General features: G+C 34.0%; 1 protein-coding gene across 1 annotated transcript in view; it reads left to right on the top strand.

Annotated features, from left to right (window-relative positions):
• Positions 1-13,842, top strand: part of LOC132014588 (CUB and sushi domain-containing protein 3-like) — an 809,760-nt gene that overhangs the window by 680,531 nt on the left and 115,387 nt on the right. Inside the window, exon 11 of the mRNA XM_059395524.1 lies at positions 5,033-5,145. Within this exon, the coding sequence (XP_059251507.1) occupies positions 5,033-5,145 (113 nt within the window). The remainder of the gene's footprint in view (positions 1-5,032; positions 5,146-13,842) is intronic.

Here is a 13,842-nt window from a genome sequence, read left to right as displayed (position 1 = left end):
TGCTCTATCAGAGGTTTTTCCCTCTCTGTAAAAGTTTGAATTCATGGTCTACGGTATCCTCTTAGTCCCCAAAACTGGGGACTTTATTTAACAAGATATTTCATTTGCAAAATGGGCTGTATTGTATGCTTTTGGGGCCTTCAGCATCAACAGATGCCCTGAATATTCTACCTCAGTTTGGCAGTAATACAGCTTATCTCGTGAGGCCTTGTGCCCTTGTAAACAGAGGGAATTGTAACAAAGCCAAAGTATCAGTTCTGCTTGGCTTTTTAGTTTCTGATTCTACCAGCAAACCATCCATATATTGAATACCTATGGATCCTTCTGGTGGGAGAGCTGTCTCTAAGTTTTCCCATAAATGACTAGAGGAATAGTAGGAGAGAACTGAAACGCTTGAATTTTTTTTTTTTTGCCATAAATATTGCACTCCTTCATAAGTAAAAGTGAACAAGATTTAGACTTGTCCATGAGAGGAGCTAGAAGAAAACAAAAACAAAGCAGAAATAGATAGATTGGAGAAAAACCTTTCAGACAATGCTACCAAAGTTATTAAAAGTTCTGGTTTAGGAACTATACACATTAATGGAACAATTTTATTTATTTTCTTAAGATCTTGTACAAAAGTCAACCATCTTTATCATATTTACTTTACTTCTTTACTGGGAATTTGGCAGTAATAATATTATAGGGTAGGTGCCCTTTATTTTATAATTATCCTTTGCTTTTTCTAATTTTTTTTTTTATAACTGGATTTTCCCTTCTAATTGAGCCCTCAACAAAGGGTATTGGTCGACATAAGACTAATGCTTCCGATAAGGGATTTCTATGGGTTATACATCTTAGATTAAATTAGTGTTGTTATTCCTTGGGCCCAAAGTAATACACTGATTTGTTTCTGCTCAGGGTAATTTTCCAGTGTGGTACAGGCTTTCTATTTCCTACTATACCCCTTTTCTTTCAGAAAGTACCCAGTAACCAAACCAGATCCTTTTTCTGAGGGTAATTCACAGACATTCCAGATGGAATACACAATATGGTAGTCTTAATTTGCACAAGAGATCTCTCCCCAATAGGTTTATAGGACAATCAAGAGAAAGGAAGAAAATGTGTTCCTCAGCCACAGGATCTATTCAGGTTGGAACCACAAAGAAAAGAAAGGAGCATAAAGCTGATTCAAACGACCTGTATTGATCTATCTATCACCAGATGGAAAATGAGGACTTTCCAGGGAAATTTCGGAATAAGTAACAGTACAATCTACCAGAAAAAGCAATGATACATCAGCCAGAGGGAAAGTTATTGAAGCATACATTTCACCAGTTCCAACTGCTGAGATTTCCTCAGTCTGTCTATTTTAAACCATTTTCCCAGTTATTCTTTAGCCTTCTGGGCATTCCTGATTCCTATTTCTGCAATTTATTCATCCCTGGAGTCTTCTTTTCTCCATTCCCTCTTCTAGTTTGCAGCCTCTTATAATAGTAACATTCTGTTTTCTCTTCCTTTCTCTTCACAGATTGGCCACCACTGTAGAGTTAATTTCGTTTAGTAATTAGTCTTAGCCGAACAGTTAACCTGCCGCTTTTTAACTTATTTTCTTCTTCATATTTGTTCAGATTGTCCCCAAACTGAGTAGCTACTGCTAAGATTTGAGTAATAGTTGCCCTTGCCATTTGACGCCCCCTTTCTTTAATCTGAGCTTGGATAGTCAACAAGAGAGCCAAGACAAAGATGAATAGAACCAGAGGACGATTTTGACCTGTTCCTGGATCCATGCTAGTAAACTCTGAAAAAGTATCAATAAATTTTTGATGGAAAAAATAGGTAATTCTCCTGTCTTCTGTTTGTAACACTGTGGTTTTTCCCAGCTCACCTTTAGAGGAAAAGCTGTGAGCAGTGTCTTTCAGTAGGTCTTCCAAACAGTTAGTTTTTCCGCAGTTGTGGAGGCGGGTGGATAGCTGGCTACTTTTTGGCGTGCTGGTCATCTTCTTGTCCCTAGCATGCTTGCTCCATCAAATGAGCAAAATCTTTTGGCTTCAGAATTCCAGGAGCTAGTACACATCTCCACGAGTGGCGGTGTAAATTTAAAGAATAATGAGACAGGGAAGACAGAAGGAGCAGAGACAGCAAGAGAAAGAAAGAGAGGGCTTCTGTAAAAGAGAAAGTCCCTTGAATTCTCCCATTTTCTCCCATTCTTCCCAGTCTTTCCACTGATTATCCAAACCGCTTTTTAATTTTCCTCTTAGAATGATAGCCATCCAATAAATACAAGTATCTAATTTGCTTGGTATGAGGCCCTCCTAAAACACAAAAATCCTGAAAGACTAGATTCTCCTATGTATTCCAAATATGACAGGGGTATTACCTGTTTAAGAGAAAGAACCTCAGGCTTCCCATATTTTTTTTACTATCAAAGCTAATCATGATCTTAGATCATGATTTTGGATTTTAGAGCCCAATTTACCCTGGTTTACTAAATAATAAAATCTTGAATTTGAGAGGGTGGTTCATTGAGATAGTATTTCAAAAGAGCAGGGCACTAGAAGAAACACTTTATAATCCAAGGTCTCTTACTAGACTGTTTATAACCATGAGACTTTAGCCGGTCCATTTAATTCAAGAACTGCCATTTGGATCCTATCCTCATCACCAAATTGTCGGGGATATATAATTAAAAATAGAATTACCTGTCAGCCTCGTTAAATCTCTCCACAAAATGTAAGCAAGAATAAAACAGTTTTAATGTTTAATAAGCATTAAACCAGACTGTGATGTGTATCACAGGCGACCCACCAAGGTGATTGCAAAGAAATAAATCTTGCCTTTTTATACAGTCAGGCAGATACAGTCCATTACATGTATGTTAACTGCCCTTAACATACAAATCCAAAAAGATTTTTGAATAAAACACCCATCTTTTTGATGGGCAGGAAGTTACCTCATGGGTCTGTATGCCTACACTTAAATCCCACAAAAACAGGGATACAGAACAATATTCTCCTTGACATTCACATTTCAAAGAAATGACACCCAGACCTCCAAGAAAGAGGCATTCACAGGATGCACCATTGGCAAGAGGCTTATTTAACTTAAAAGATTTTTATATAATTGAAATAAACAGAGGCCATTTACAATTTCGAGTGTTCTAAAGGAAATGCTAAAGAGAAGGGGCTTTTTCTCTTCCCTTTGTGGCATTGGGGAATTTTTTAGTTTAATTATCATTATTTTTCAGATTTGTATTTACCCTTACACCAGCCAGGAATGTGGAGTCACAGAAGAACAAGTTAGCAAGGGAACAACTTTGCCTATATGTGTTAGCTGTTCCTTATGAACTGACAAAATATCATGCTGGAAGTTTGGGGTAGTAAAAGTTCAGAACTGAAAGGAAATAAGAGAACATAAGAAGGAGCAATTATGCAATCTTCTCCTGAAAACAACTTTTAATAGTGTGAGGCAGTTTGTTGGCACATTTGATATGGTGTATCTCATGCCTATTTCATAATGAAACCATTTTGCTTTCTGTCATGTCTCAGAGCTTGAGTTCTCCTTACTCTTGCCCATAAACTCTGTCCCTACTATAGCTCAAATTGTCACCAATTTGAAAATTGAAATTTCATATGCCACAAAATTGCACTGAATGATCTTTCCACATGATGGGGGGAAGTGTGTGTGTTTACCCACAGATATGTATACCCATAAATATGTATACATGGGGCAGATACACAGCTATATTACAAAGGAGAATGTATGTATGTATATCTTTTATATTATAATAATTTTAAATTTGATCTGGCAGGAAGACAACATACCTTAAAATTCCATAATACAGTATATGTCACAGTGTTCCTCAGTATCACATAATCCCATAATTAAAACACAGTATTTAACTCGGCTTATTTGAGATAGAGTCCCCATAAATTCTGTAACACTGGACACTGGTAACACAGCTACATTTAACTCAATCGGCTGATGTTATTTTATCCTTTTGGTGGCTAGATAATGAGCAAAGCATTTTGCCGCTGTGGTCACTTCGGGGATACGGGCATCAGTGCTGCCCTCTGCTGGTGTAATTGTAGAGTAGCCTCTATCCCAAAACCTGCTCTCTTAAGAGGCCCATTTTATTACAGAGGGAAAATTTATACCTTCTCTCCTCACGTAATTTCCCAGAATCTTCATGATCTTAGCAATAAAGTACACAAACGCTTAGGAATTCCCCCTTTTAGAAGACTCTTTTCAGTATATAATTTAAACTTCCCTATCACTATGGATATTTTGCTCAGCAGTGAGTCCATTTTTTCCCTCTTCCTATTCTTGACAGACTTTTCCCCCCAAGGTCTTATTTACTTATTTGCTTTTCTCCTTTATATGACCCTTGGCTTTGGTTCAAGTATGTGACTGTAACATAATTAATGACAGAGGAAACATGAAGTAATTTCCATTGAGCATTACTGAATGAGATTATTAATGCACAGATTCAGTGATGCTGTATCAAACTACCAGCATGTTCTTTAAAATGAAACTATTTGCAGTAAAAAAAAAAAAAATACATGACATATGTTATCTGATATCAGTATGCAAAGGGATATACTATATTCCTTGCCATTTTATTGTTTTGCACAGTGCTTAAATATTTTTCACCCTATTTCTTTAGAAGAAAGTTCTGTAAAACTTGAAAGGTTAAAATGAAGAGCATTCCTGGTGTTTAAAAAAAAATTAAAGATATTTTAGATCCTCTTTTTCCTTTCAGTTCAAAAAGGAGTGTAAGATTCTCTGATAGTCTAAAATTTAGTATCTTGCCTGAGGATTATGAAAGACCTAACCTAGTTAAACACATGGAATGATACTTACTTATAATAAATCTTGATCACTAAATTGTGCTGTTTGTTCTGTTACATCAACGCATAGCCTTGCAAGTTTATCTGACAGTTGTTTTTTCTAGCCAAGAAAGTACTGAGAAACAGTTCTATGTCATCATTTGCATGCAGAAAGTGTTTTAATAACCCATTTCTCTCTTCTCCGTCCATCTCTGTTTTAGGCTGACTGGAAGCTTTGTGCCAGACCTGATAGTGAGCATGAGTAGCCAAATGTGGCTGCACCTTCAAACAGATGAAAGTGTCGGCTCCGTTGGCTTCAAGGTCAACTACAAAGGTAATGATGAATGGCTACTATGGGAAATATGTTATCTTAATACCACCAGAGAATACTTTTAAATTCAAGTTTAATTGCATCTACGAAATAAAAAGTTTTCCCGAACATAAACAAGAATATATTCTAACAAAATACTTCTCTTTTTAATTTAACTATAAATGTTGATTTCACTTTTCTTGAAATAAAAGTAGGCTTTTTTTTCCCCCTTATAATGTGTCTATTTTGCATATCTCGTCTCCCCCCAGCCCACTGTACTATCCCTATATGTTAGCCACCCTGGCCTCCTAGCCTTACCCAGAATAGACAACATAATTTTATATATTTTATACAATTTGCCTGACAAAAATAACATACTAATTAGTTAATACTAAAATCCAAAGTAAAGGACTTAATTCCTCCAAGAATCCCAAGTACCATTTTTTGAAGGGGTCATAGGGATCTACCAGGTATTCTCTCAGATTAAATACATCACTTTGGTGTTCAAATGATCAATTCCTGTGTAAGTCATAGACCACAGATGTGCTAAATTACCACTGCCCACCCGGTGTTGGTAGTGATGCAGATTGATGATTAATTACCTGTGCACAGCAGAATCTTTTAGTTCCATTTATAAGAGATAGATGCAAGTGTTATAAAATCATAAATATCCTTGATGAACCTTGATTAAACTCAAATAAAGACAATGGATATTGTATATATATGTATATGTGTATGTGTGTGTGTGTATATATATATATAAATATATATATGAAATGTGAATATAGAATTCTAACTGAAAAAAATAGTGAATGTTAATAAATTCAATTGAAATCTATACCTTAAGAAATGAAAAGTTTTAAGAAACCATCAGAACATTCTGTGACTTGATTTTATTATTTCTGTTGTGGTAAAAATCATTATTCTCTCTCTTCTCAATTTTAACAATAGCTATTTAGAATTCTCTTACTTGCATAATAATAATTTGTAATCGGTTTCCTTTTCCGAACATTGGCTTGCCTTGCCTTTGTATCTGGACACACAGAACTGAATGCATGATGTTGTCAGGGAGACCGAACACAGGCATCCTGTGTTTTTAACTTGTGACTAATTTGGTGCTATATTAATTTGAATAGTTCAAGAAATTTGTATAAATGTCAGTTAAAAATAATGAAAAGGTTACCCTAATTATCATTTCAAATATATCCCTCCTCCATTTAAAAATCCACATCTCTGCTTTCTAAATAAGACAAAGTTACAACATTTAAAGAACGGTCAGTTTTTGTTGAAAGTATCTATGTTTTGATGTTTTTATTTTTTAAAGAAAATTCCACTCTAAATGGCTAAAGGGAATTGGCATCCTTATATTCCCCTTGGGTTTATTATTTCCTTCACCCTGTGAAGGTTACCTGTCAGAGAACCTGTAGTTGTTTAAACCTTGGAAACCGTATTAATCATTAACGATAATGCTTCAACAAAGAAACAGTTGTACTAGAGCTCATGGACATGTCGGAGCAGTAGGGATTTCTATCGATATTTACAATGTGCTCCACTCTGTGCGGTTCAAGAGCTGAACTACGTGGTAAAGTAGTACAATTAAACATTATTTTGGTTTCTTTCCGCTCAGTTTTCAAAAAATATTTTTAAAAAAATCCTAAGTATCTGCTGTGTGCTGGCTTCTGAATGAGTTGTTGAAAATAGAAAGAAGATCCAGGTATTATCTCTCAGGGAAATCACAATATAGTGACAGAGAAAAACATATCCAACTATTCAAGCACAAATAATCTACAGAAATGAGAGAGTTGAAACCAACACAGAAGATTCTTGCTGAATAATGCCTTCATTCTTTTCCCTTCCTTCAGTCTATTTTAATCTAACGTCCGCACTGGGAATGGTGATCTCCAGCAGCAGAGAAGTGTCACATTACACTCCTGCTGTAGGTGTTTCCATAATTTTCTTCATGGCTTAAAGATAAGGTCCAAAACCTTGAGACGCTTATCTTCCAGCTTTCTTCACTGTGTCTTTGTCTTTCTACAGTTCAGTTTTACAAAATTATCTGTAATTCTCCATCCCCGCAAGTTGTTTCATACCTGTCCTCTCTGGGCTTTCAGGCAATTGCATCTGAATTCTCTATTCTTATTTTAACAGCATCACATCACCCATCCTTCAAGACAAAATTCAAATATTTCTTCTTCTGTGAAGCCTTTCTTAACTCCATTCATCACAAAATAACACTTTCTCTGTTGTATAAGACCTGTGCCAGATAGATACTATACTACCAGATGGAAATATATCCCTTTTCATATTTCCATTAGCAACCCTTTGCTATGACATCGTAAGTGATTAGTAAAACTGAACAAATGATTTCACATGTGGAATGTGATGTACTAGAGGGAAAAATATGTCCTTAAATTTTTAGTTTACTGTGATTTTTTTTCCTACTGTGAAAATCATATTTTTTGCATTCTCCATAATTTAAAACCTGAGCTCAAAGTTGAAGCAGGGTTCATTTTGACAAGTTTTGAATTTTGATGTGCAGATAGCTTTAGCAACTTTGCCTACTAAAAATAATTTTCATAATTACCATGCTCTCTGTTAAGTAGTGTGTTGGTTCTAAATGGAACACCTGCTAAAAAACCTTTCCAGATTTGATCTAAAGATATCTTCTTTTTGTCATCTGTAGATTTTGTATGACATAGCACTGACTGTAGATTTCCTGTAAATTAAGTATGTTTTTCATGTGGTATATTTTCTTTTTTTAATTTTACGGGTAGCCACTAAATTATGTAACCCAGATTTTTTTTATGATATGTTTTAATTCTTAAATTGTGTTTTGTTAATCGCCTGTGACCATGCTTTTGAAGTTTGCTTTAAAAGAAAATAAAGTTTCAAATGAAATCTCCTATTAAGAAACCAAAAATAGAAAAAAAGAAAATTAAAAGCTGGGCTGCTTTGATGCAGGACTGGCATTCCCCAGTGGTCAGACTGCCCCTCATTCCCTCCAAGTATAGGGAAACCTTAGTGCTCCAAAAAACTCAGTTTGAAAATGGCCTTTTCTAAGACCATACCATTGACTAAAAGACCAGAAATATATCTGTGAATATAAATGATACATAATTGCCTAATTAAGTCATCATTATCTTTAGAACCTCAGCTTTAATCTTTGGAAGTATCAGTGCTTTTTTCTATAGAATTTGGACAGCAACTATCTTAAACTGTAAAAAACTGTAAAAAAGCAACAAATGTTGAAAATCAAGAAAATAGTTCCTTATTATAAATGCAATTCATTCTTATTCAATTAAAATTCATTTAATTTTATTATGTACATAAAAGTATGCTGATTACAGTTTGCAATAGCAGAAATGCATAAAATACCACTGTATTCTTCAGAAGTTTAATGATATTCCTTATTTGTTAAAAACAGTGATGTCCATATTGGGTATAACACATCAGCCATCCTTCTCTGCAGGTAATCTATGAGTTTGCCAAAGTTACGATTCAAGTTATGACACTAGGTGTTCCTGCTAAAAGGGAAGAATAACCTAGCTTTTTATCCTGCCCCATTAACCTTAGGAAGATTAGTTTTGTTTTCTTGTTTTATATTGTCATTATTTCAAGTGAATATTAACCAGAAAGGAAAATAGTTTTTTTTTCACTGGACCTATTAGCATCCATTAACACTGCACTATTTTTTTTTATGTATTTTCATCTTTGTCTGAGTAAACCTAAGCAACATTAAAAGGACAATTAATAATTACTAAGAACCTTATATATCGCCATCACTTTACCTGCATTAACTCATCAAATCTCATTAGAACTCTGGGAGGTATCAATTATAATTCAATTTAACAGATCAGAAAACCGACTAGGATGTAAGCACTATGATGATAGGAAGTTGGTCTGTTTTGTTCATTGTTGTATTCTCAGTAGCCAACATCATGCCTAACATGTAATCACCACTCAATAAATATTTGTGAAATGTGTGAATGAAGGAACATGAGTATCAGATCTTTAACTTACTGCAGAATCTAGATGCAACTCTAAGTTTGTCGACTTCATGATACTTTCTATTATATGATATTACATCCTATGTAGGTGTGAAGTGTTTTTGGAAAGCAGAAAGGTTAAAGCCTGAAGACAAGCTGAAGACCCTGATCAGTGTCTAAAATATATATATATATATATATATATATATATATATATATATATAGACATATAGACACCACAAGATTGAGTTAAACTACTGAGCTCCCATTGTCTCATCAGCTACACATAAAAAAAAGTATACACAGCAAAAGCCACCTGATTTCAAATGTCTGTATGTTTTTATTTCCATATAGTAACTTTATGTTCTTTAGAAATATTTGGTTAAGAGCTTAAGTTCGTGGCAGAAGCCATATATAAAGAAAAATCTTCAGCTTTCATAAGAGTTCTGAAAGTGCTATCATCTGCTGCTTTTAGAAATCAGGTATTGTAACTGACTGATTTTCAGTTGCATGATGGAGCTCATTCTCATCAATATAGTATTAATAGTGAGCACTTGATGAGTCATTACTGGTTTTTTTTTTAAGATTTTTATTTATTTATTTTACAGAGATCACAAGTAGGCAGAGAGGCAGGCAGAGAGAGAGGAAGGGAAGCAGGCTCCCTGCTGAGCAGAGAACCTGATGTGGGGCTCGATCCTAGGACCCTGAGACCATGATCTGAGCCGAAGGCAGAGGCTTAACCCACTGAGCCACCCAGGCACCCTGAGTCATTACTGTTTTTAAACATGTGTGTCATCTCATTTAATCAACTGTAGCAAACCAATAAAGTAGGTAATATTATCCCTATTGTATGGATATTGTATGGATGAATTAATTAACACAGCAAATTAGGTGATTCGTTCAAGATCACATGGCTGGTGTGTGCAAAATTAAGATATGACTGTGAACTCTACGTTTTAAGACTGCTGCTTTTCAGAAACTTATATTATTTCTGTAAATTTTTGCTTAAATTTAAATTTATTTAGATATTTAAATATTAAAATAGCTCTCAACTAAAGCACATGGCCAGAATCTAAAATTTTGATGAAGCCATCTGCTTTTATGGGATGACCTAAAATTTTGAAATGGAACATTTTAATGAAAGATGATAATTTTAGTTAAATATTTAGAATCATTAATTTTTATGGTTAAAGTGAACTGACAGTCCTTTTCTGTCATTGTGGAACTGAGGACAAGGAATTCCATTATTTGTCAAATGCAAGTTTTTACTAATAAGGGCATATGCCAGAGATAAGATGGATTGATAGCAAAATTTGAAAATAACACGAGACAAATGTTTAACCTTAATTGAACTTCAAATTTAATTAAAAAAAAAACCAAAAAGCCTAGCTTCTTGAAAATACATATTTAATGCTGGAGGTGTCATTTTTTTAACCTATCAAATAATGTCTTGAGAGGTTAATTAGAACATTTCATAGATACCTTCTGATGATATTTCAAATAATTTATCCAGAAAAAAATCTTAACCAACAATTCAAGCATATAGATTTTATGCTTTTTAAGAGCACATTTTTCTTCTCTTTTTCTTCCACTGTTTTCTCTCTCCTTCTCTTTCTCTCTCCTTTCCTTTCTTCTTTTATCTTTACTTTGGTATATTGTACATATAACTTTCTAGCTGCTTTTCATTTATAAATATATCATGACAGTTTTTCCAGTCAATTTGTTTGGATAGGTGGCAGTTATCTAATGACTGTAGGATAGCTCACAAAACGTGCACACCATAATTAAACATGAACCAGTAACAATTTGCATCATTGTCTTTATCATGATATTAAAATGTTGAATTAAATATTCTTGTACAATTACCCATACATTTTTTTTCTTCTTCTTTTACTAAGGAAGCAGATTCCGAATAGTATGGACATTTAAATAAGAAATGGAGCTTGAGTAATTATTTCCTAAATTTTATATTTTTACTTTCCCTGGAGTATAAAAAGGAGGCTTTTCCCTATGACCTAAAATGGAATGCTGCAATCTGTTAGGCATTTGTCCATCTGATGTGTTATAAAAGCAGTATTATTGAATTTAATGGCTACAAGGTTGTTGACCATCTTGTCATAGATTTATTAACAACCTGGACTTCATCCTCTGAAATTTTTCAGCTTGATGCTCTTTGGAAGGCATTATTAATTGTCACGATTTATGTACTTTTCCTTTAATTCTCTGGGTCAACAGAGAATTATACTTTGCTGTCCTCTTGAAGTGAAGTGTGCCCATCCGATGACTAAAATATAACTAAGTGGCTATAGTCACTCCCAGGCTAAAGCATTGAATACATTGGTGTTCTCTTTCAAAAGGAACAATGAGACAGTATCTCCCAGGTAGTACAGATACAAACTGATGTTTACTTCCTTTAGTTTGTGTTCCTGAGGGAGAATGGAGCATAAATGTCCCCACTCCTCCCCATCTCCCAAGTATATAGTATAAGTAGCATGAGTATGAGGTGCCCCAGTGTCTCCCTTGGTTAATCCTCTGAATCTTGTTTTCCTCTGGGGTCATGATCTCAGGGTGGTGAGATCCAGCTCCTGCTTGAGTTTCTGTCTACCACTGCCCCACCCCCAACTTGCTTGAGCACACGTGCACACCTGTGTGTATGCATACATGTGTGTATGTGCGTGTGTGCTGTCTCCCGAATAGATAGATAAATCTAAAAAATATAAGCATGAGCAAAATATAAACTGTGTTTTATTAAGCCTCTAAAATCTCTGGGTTAATTTGTTAGTCCAACATAACCTAGTACATCCTGGCAAATACACCCCTTAAGTTAGCCCATTTTTACTTAGTCTTTGTACTCATAACCAGTTGTAGACATTTGGGGCACATAAGGTATATATCCCTTGGTTTATTTATACACTGCAAATATTTTCTTTCAGTCTATTTTGATTCTATAACATTGAAATAATACCAGGTTTTTGGCTTCTTTGTTCTAATCAAATTTAACATTCCTTTTATTTACGGCATTTCTATTTATATATGTGCTGTGCATTTTAAAATATTTTATAAATATATATTTAATATATAATAATATATTAAATATTATATGTAACTAATATTTTATTAAAGTTACTATATATAGTATATAAAAACTGTATACAAACAATGATGTACTATATATTGAAACAGAACAATAAAAAAGAAATTTAAAACTATATGTACAGGGGTGCCTGGGTGGCTCAGTGGGTTAAAGACTCTGCTTTCGGCTCAGGTCGTGATCCCAGGGTCCTGGAATCGAGCCCCGCATTGGGCTGTCTGCTTTGGCCGGGAGCCTGCTTCCTCCTATCTCTCTCTGCCTGCATCTCTCCAACTTGTGATCTCTGTCTGTCAAATAAATAAATAAAATCTTAAAAAAAACAAAATTATATGTACATATATATGTATATATACGTGTGTGTGTATATATGTATGTGTGTGTGCATATATATATATGTGTGTGTGTGTGTATATATATATATATATATATATATATAAAACATTTCTAACTTTAATTCATCTGGAACTTATTTACATATTTTGACTGGGTGTTTTCTTTTAAATGTAAAGACAATTTTGCCAACAATATTATTAATTGGGTCATCATGTTTCCCACAGAATTGAATGTCACATTTATCACATGTAAGGTTCTTATTTATGCTTGGATGCATTTAACTATTTTCTTCTGTCCAAACCAGACAGCTTCAATATCGCTAGTTTGAAGGTTTTCTTTTTGGACTATCTTGTAGGAACATCTTCCTGCTATGATTTTTCTATTTCAAATATCCATGACATTTCTTATACACTTAACTCCACCTATATCGTAAAATAATTTTGCTGAACTATTTGTGAATTTTTATGAGATTGCATCAATTTTATATATTGCTTTGATCTATATTAATAGAATTATAGAATTGTGTAATGTTATCTCAAGTCATCTCTTGTCTTAGATTTAAATTATTATTTTTTTAGTGCTGTCTCTTTTTCGTTCATGATAACTTTATTTCTAACTAGTTCCTACTTTTTTGGTGGATTTTAATAGGCTTTATAACAGATTAGAAAGAACTGCCATTCTTTCTATATAGAAAGAAATATGTAGAAATATGTGTTTCTATATATTTATAACTGATTAGGAAGAATTATTGTTTTAACTTTATTATTATATTTCTACTATAAAGAATAGTTGTTGATTTTTGTTTATCTGTGTAGTTTAGCCATATTATTTAATGCTTATTAATTTTAATTCTTTGATAATTAAGCATTATAACAGTGGGAAGGCGTTTATGAGCAAATTAAAGAAAACCCAACTAATTCTATCCTGAATATGGGTTCATTATTCTCACCTGACATAATGTGGAGAAGAGTAGATGCTGATGTTGGATGATTGCTTTACATTGTCATTTGACACTCAGGTACTTCTCTTCATTCCCTCCAGTTTCCTTAGCTTATCTATGTTTATCCTCATAGTTGTAAAAACATTGTTGCCAGAGTCAGGAACAGACTGGCATTCCCAGAGGCATATTCAATTATAGTGATGAGAGCTAGCATTTCTGTCCAGTGCTTCTTTTGATGAAAATAACTTTGCTATTTCAACATTTGACATGGTATTTGGCACAGATATGTGGAAAAGAGCCTTTTGCCAAATCTGCATAGTTCCTTCTCAGTCCTATTTGATTCTGAGTTTTTATTAAGAATAGCTGATAAA

The sequence above is a fragment of the Mustela nigripes genome, chromosome 3, assembly GCF_022355385.1.
Source record: "Mustela nigripes isolate SB6536 chromosome 3, MUSNIG.SB6536, whole genome shotgun sequence".
Taxonomy (NCBI): Eukaryota; Metazoa; Chordata; class Mammalia; order Carnivora; family Mustelidae; genus Mustela; species Mustela nigripes.
This window is presented reverse-complemented; position numbering and strand designations above follow the sequence as displayed.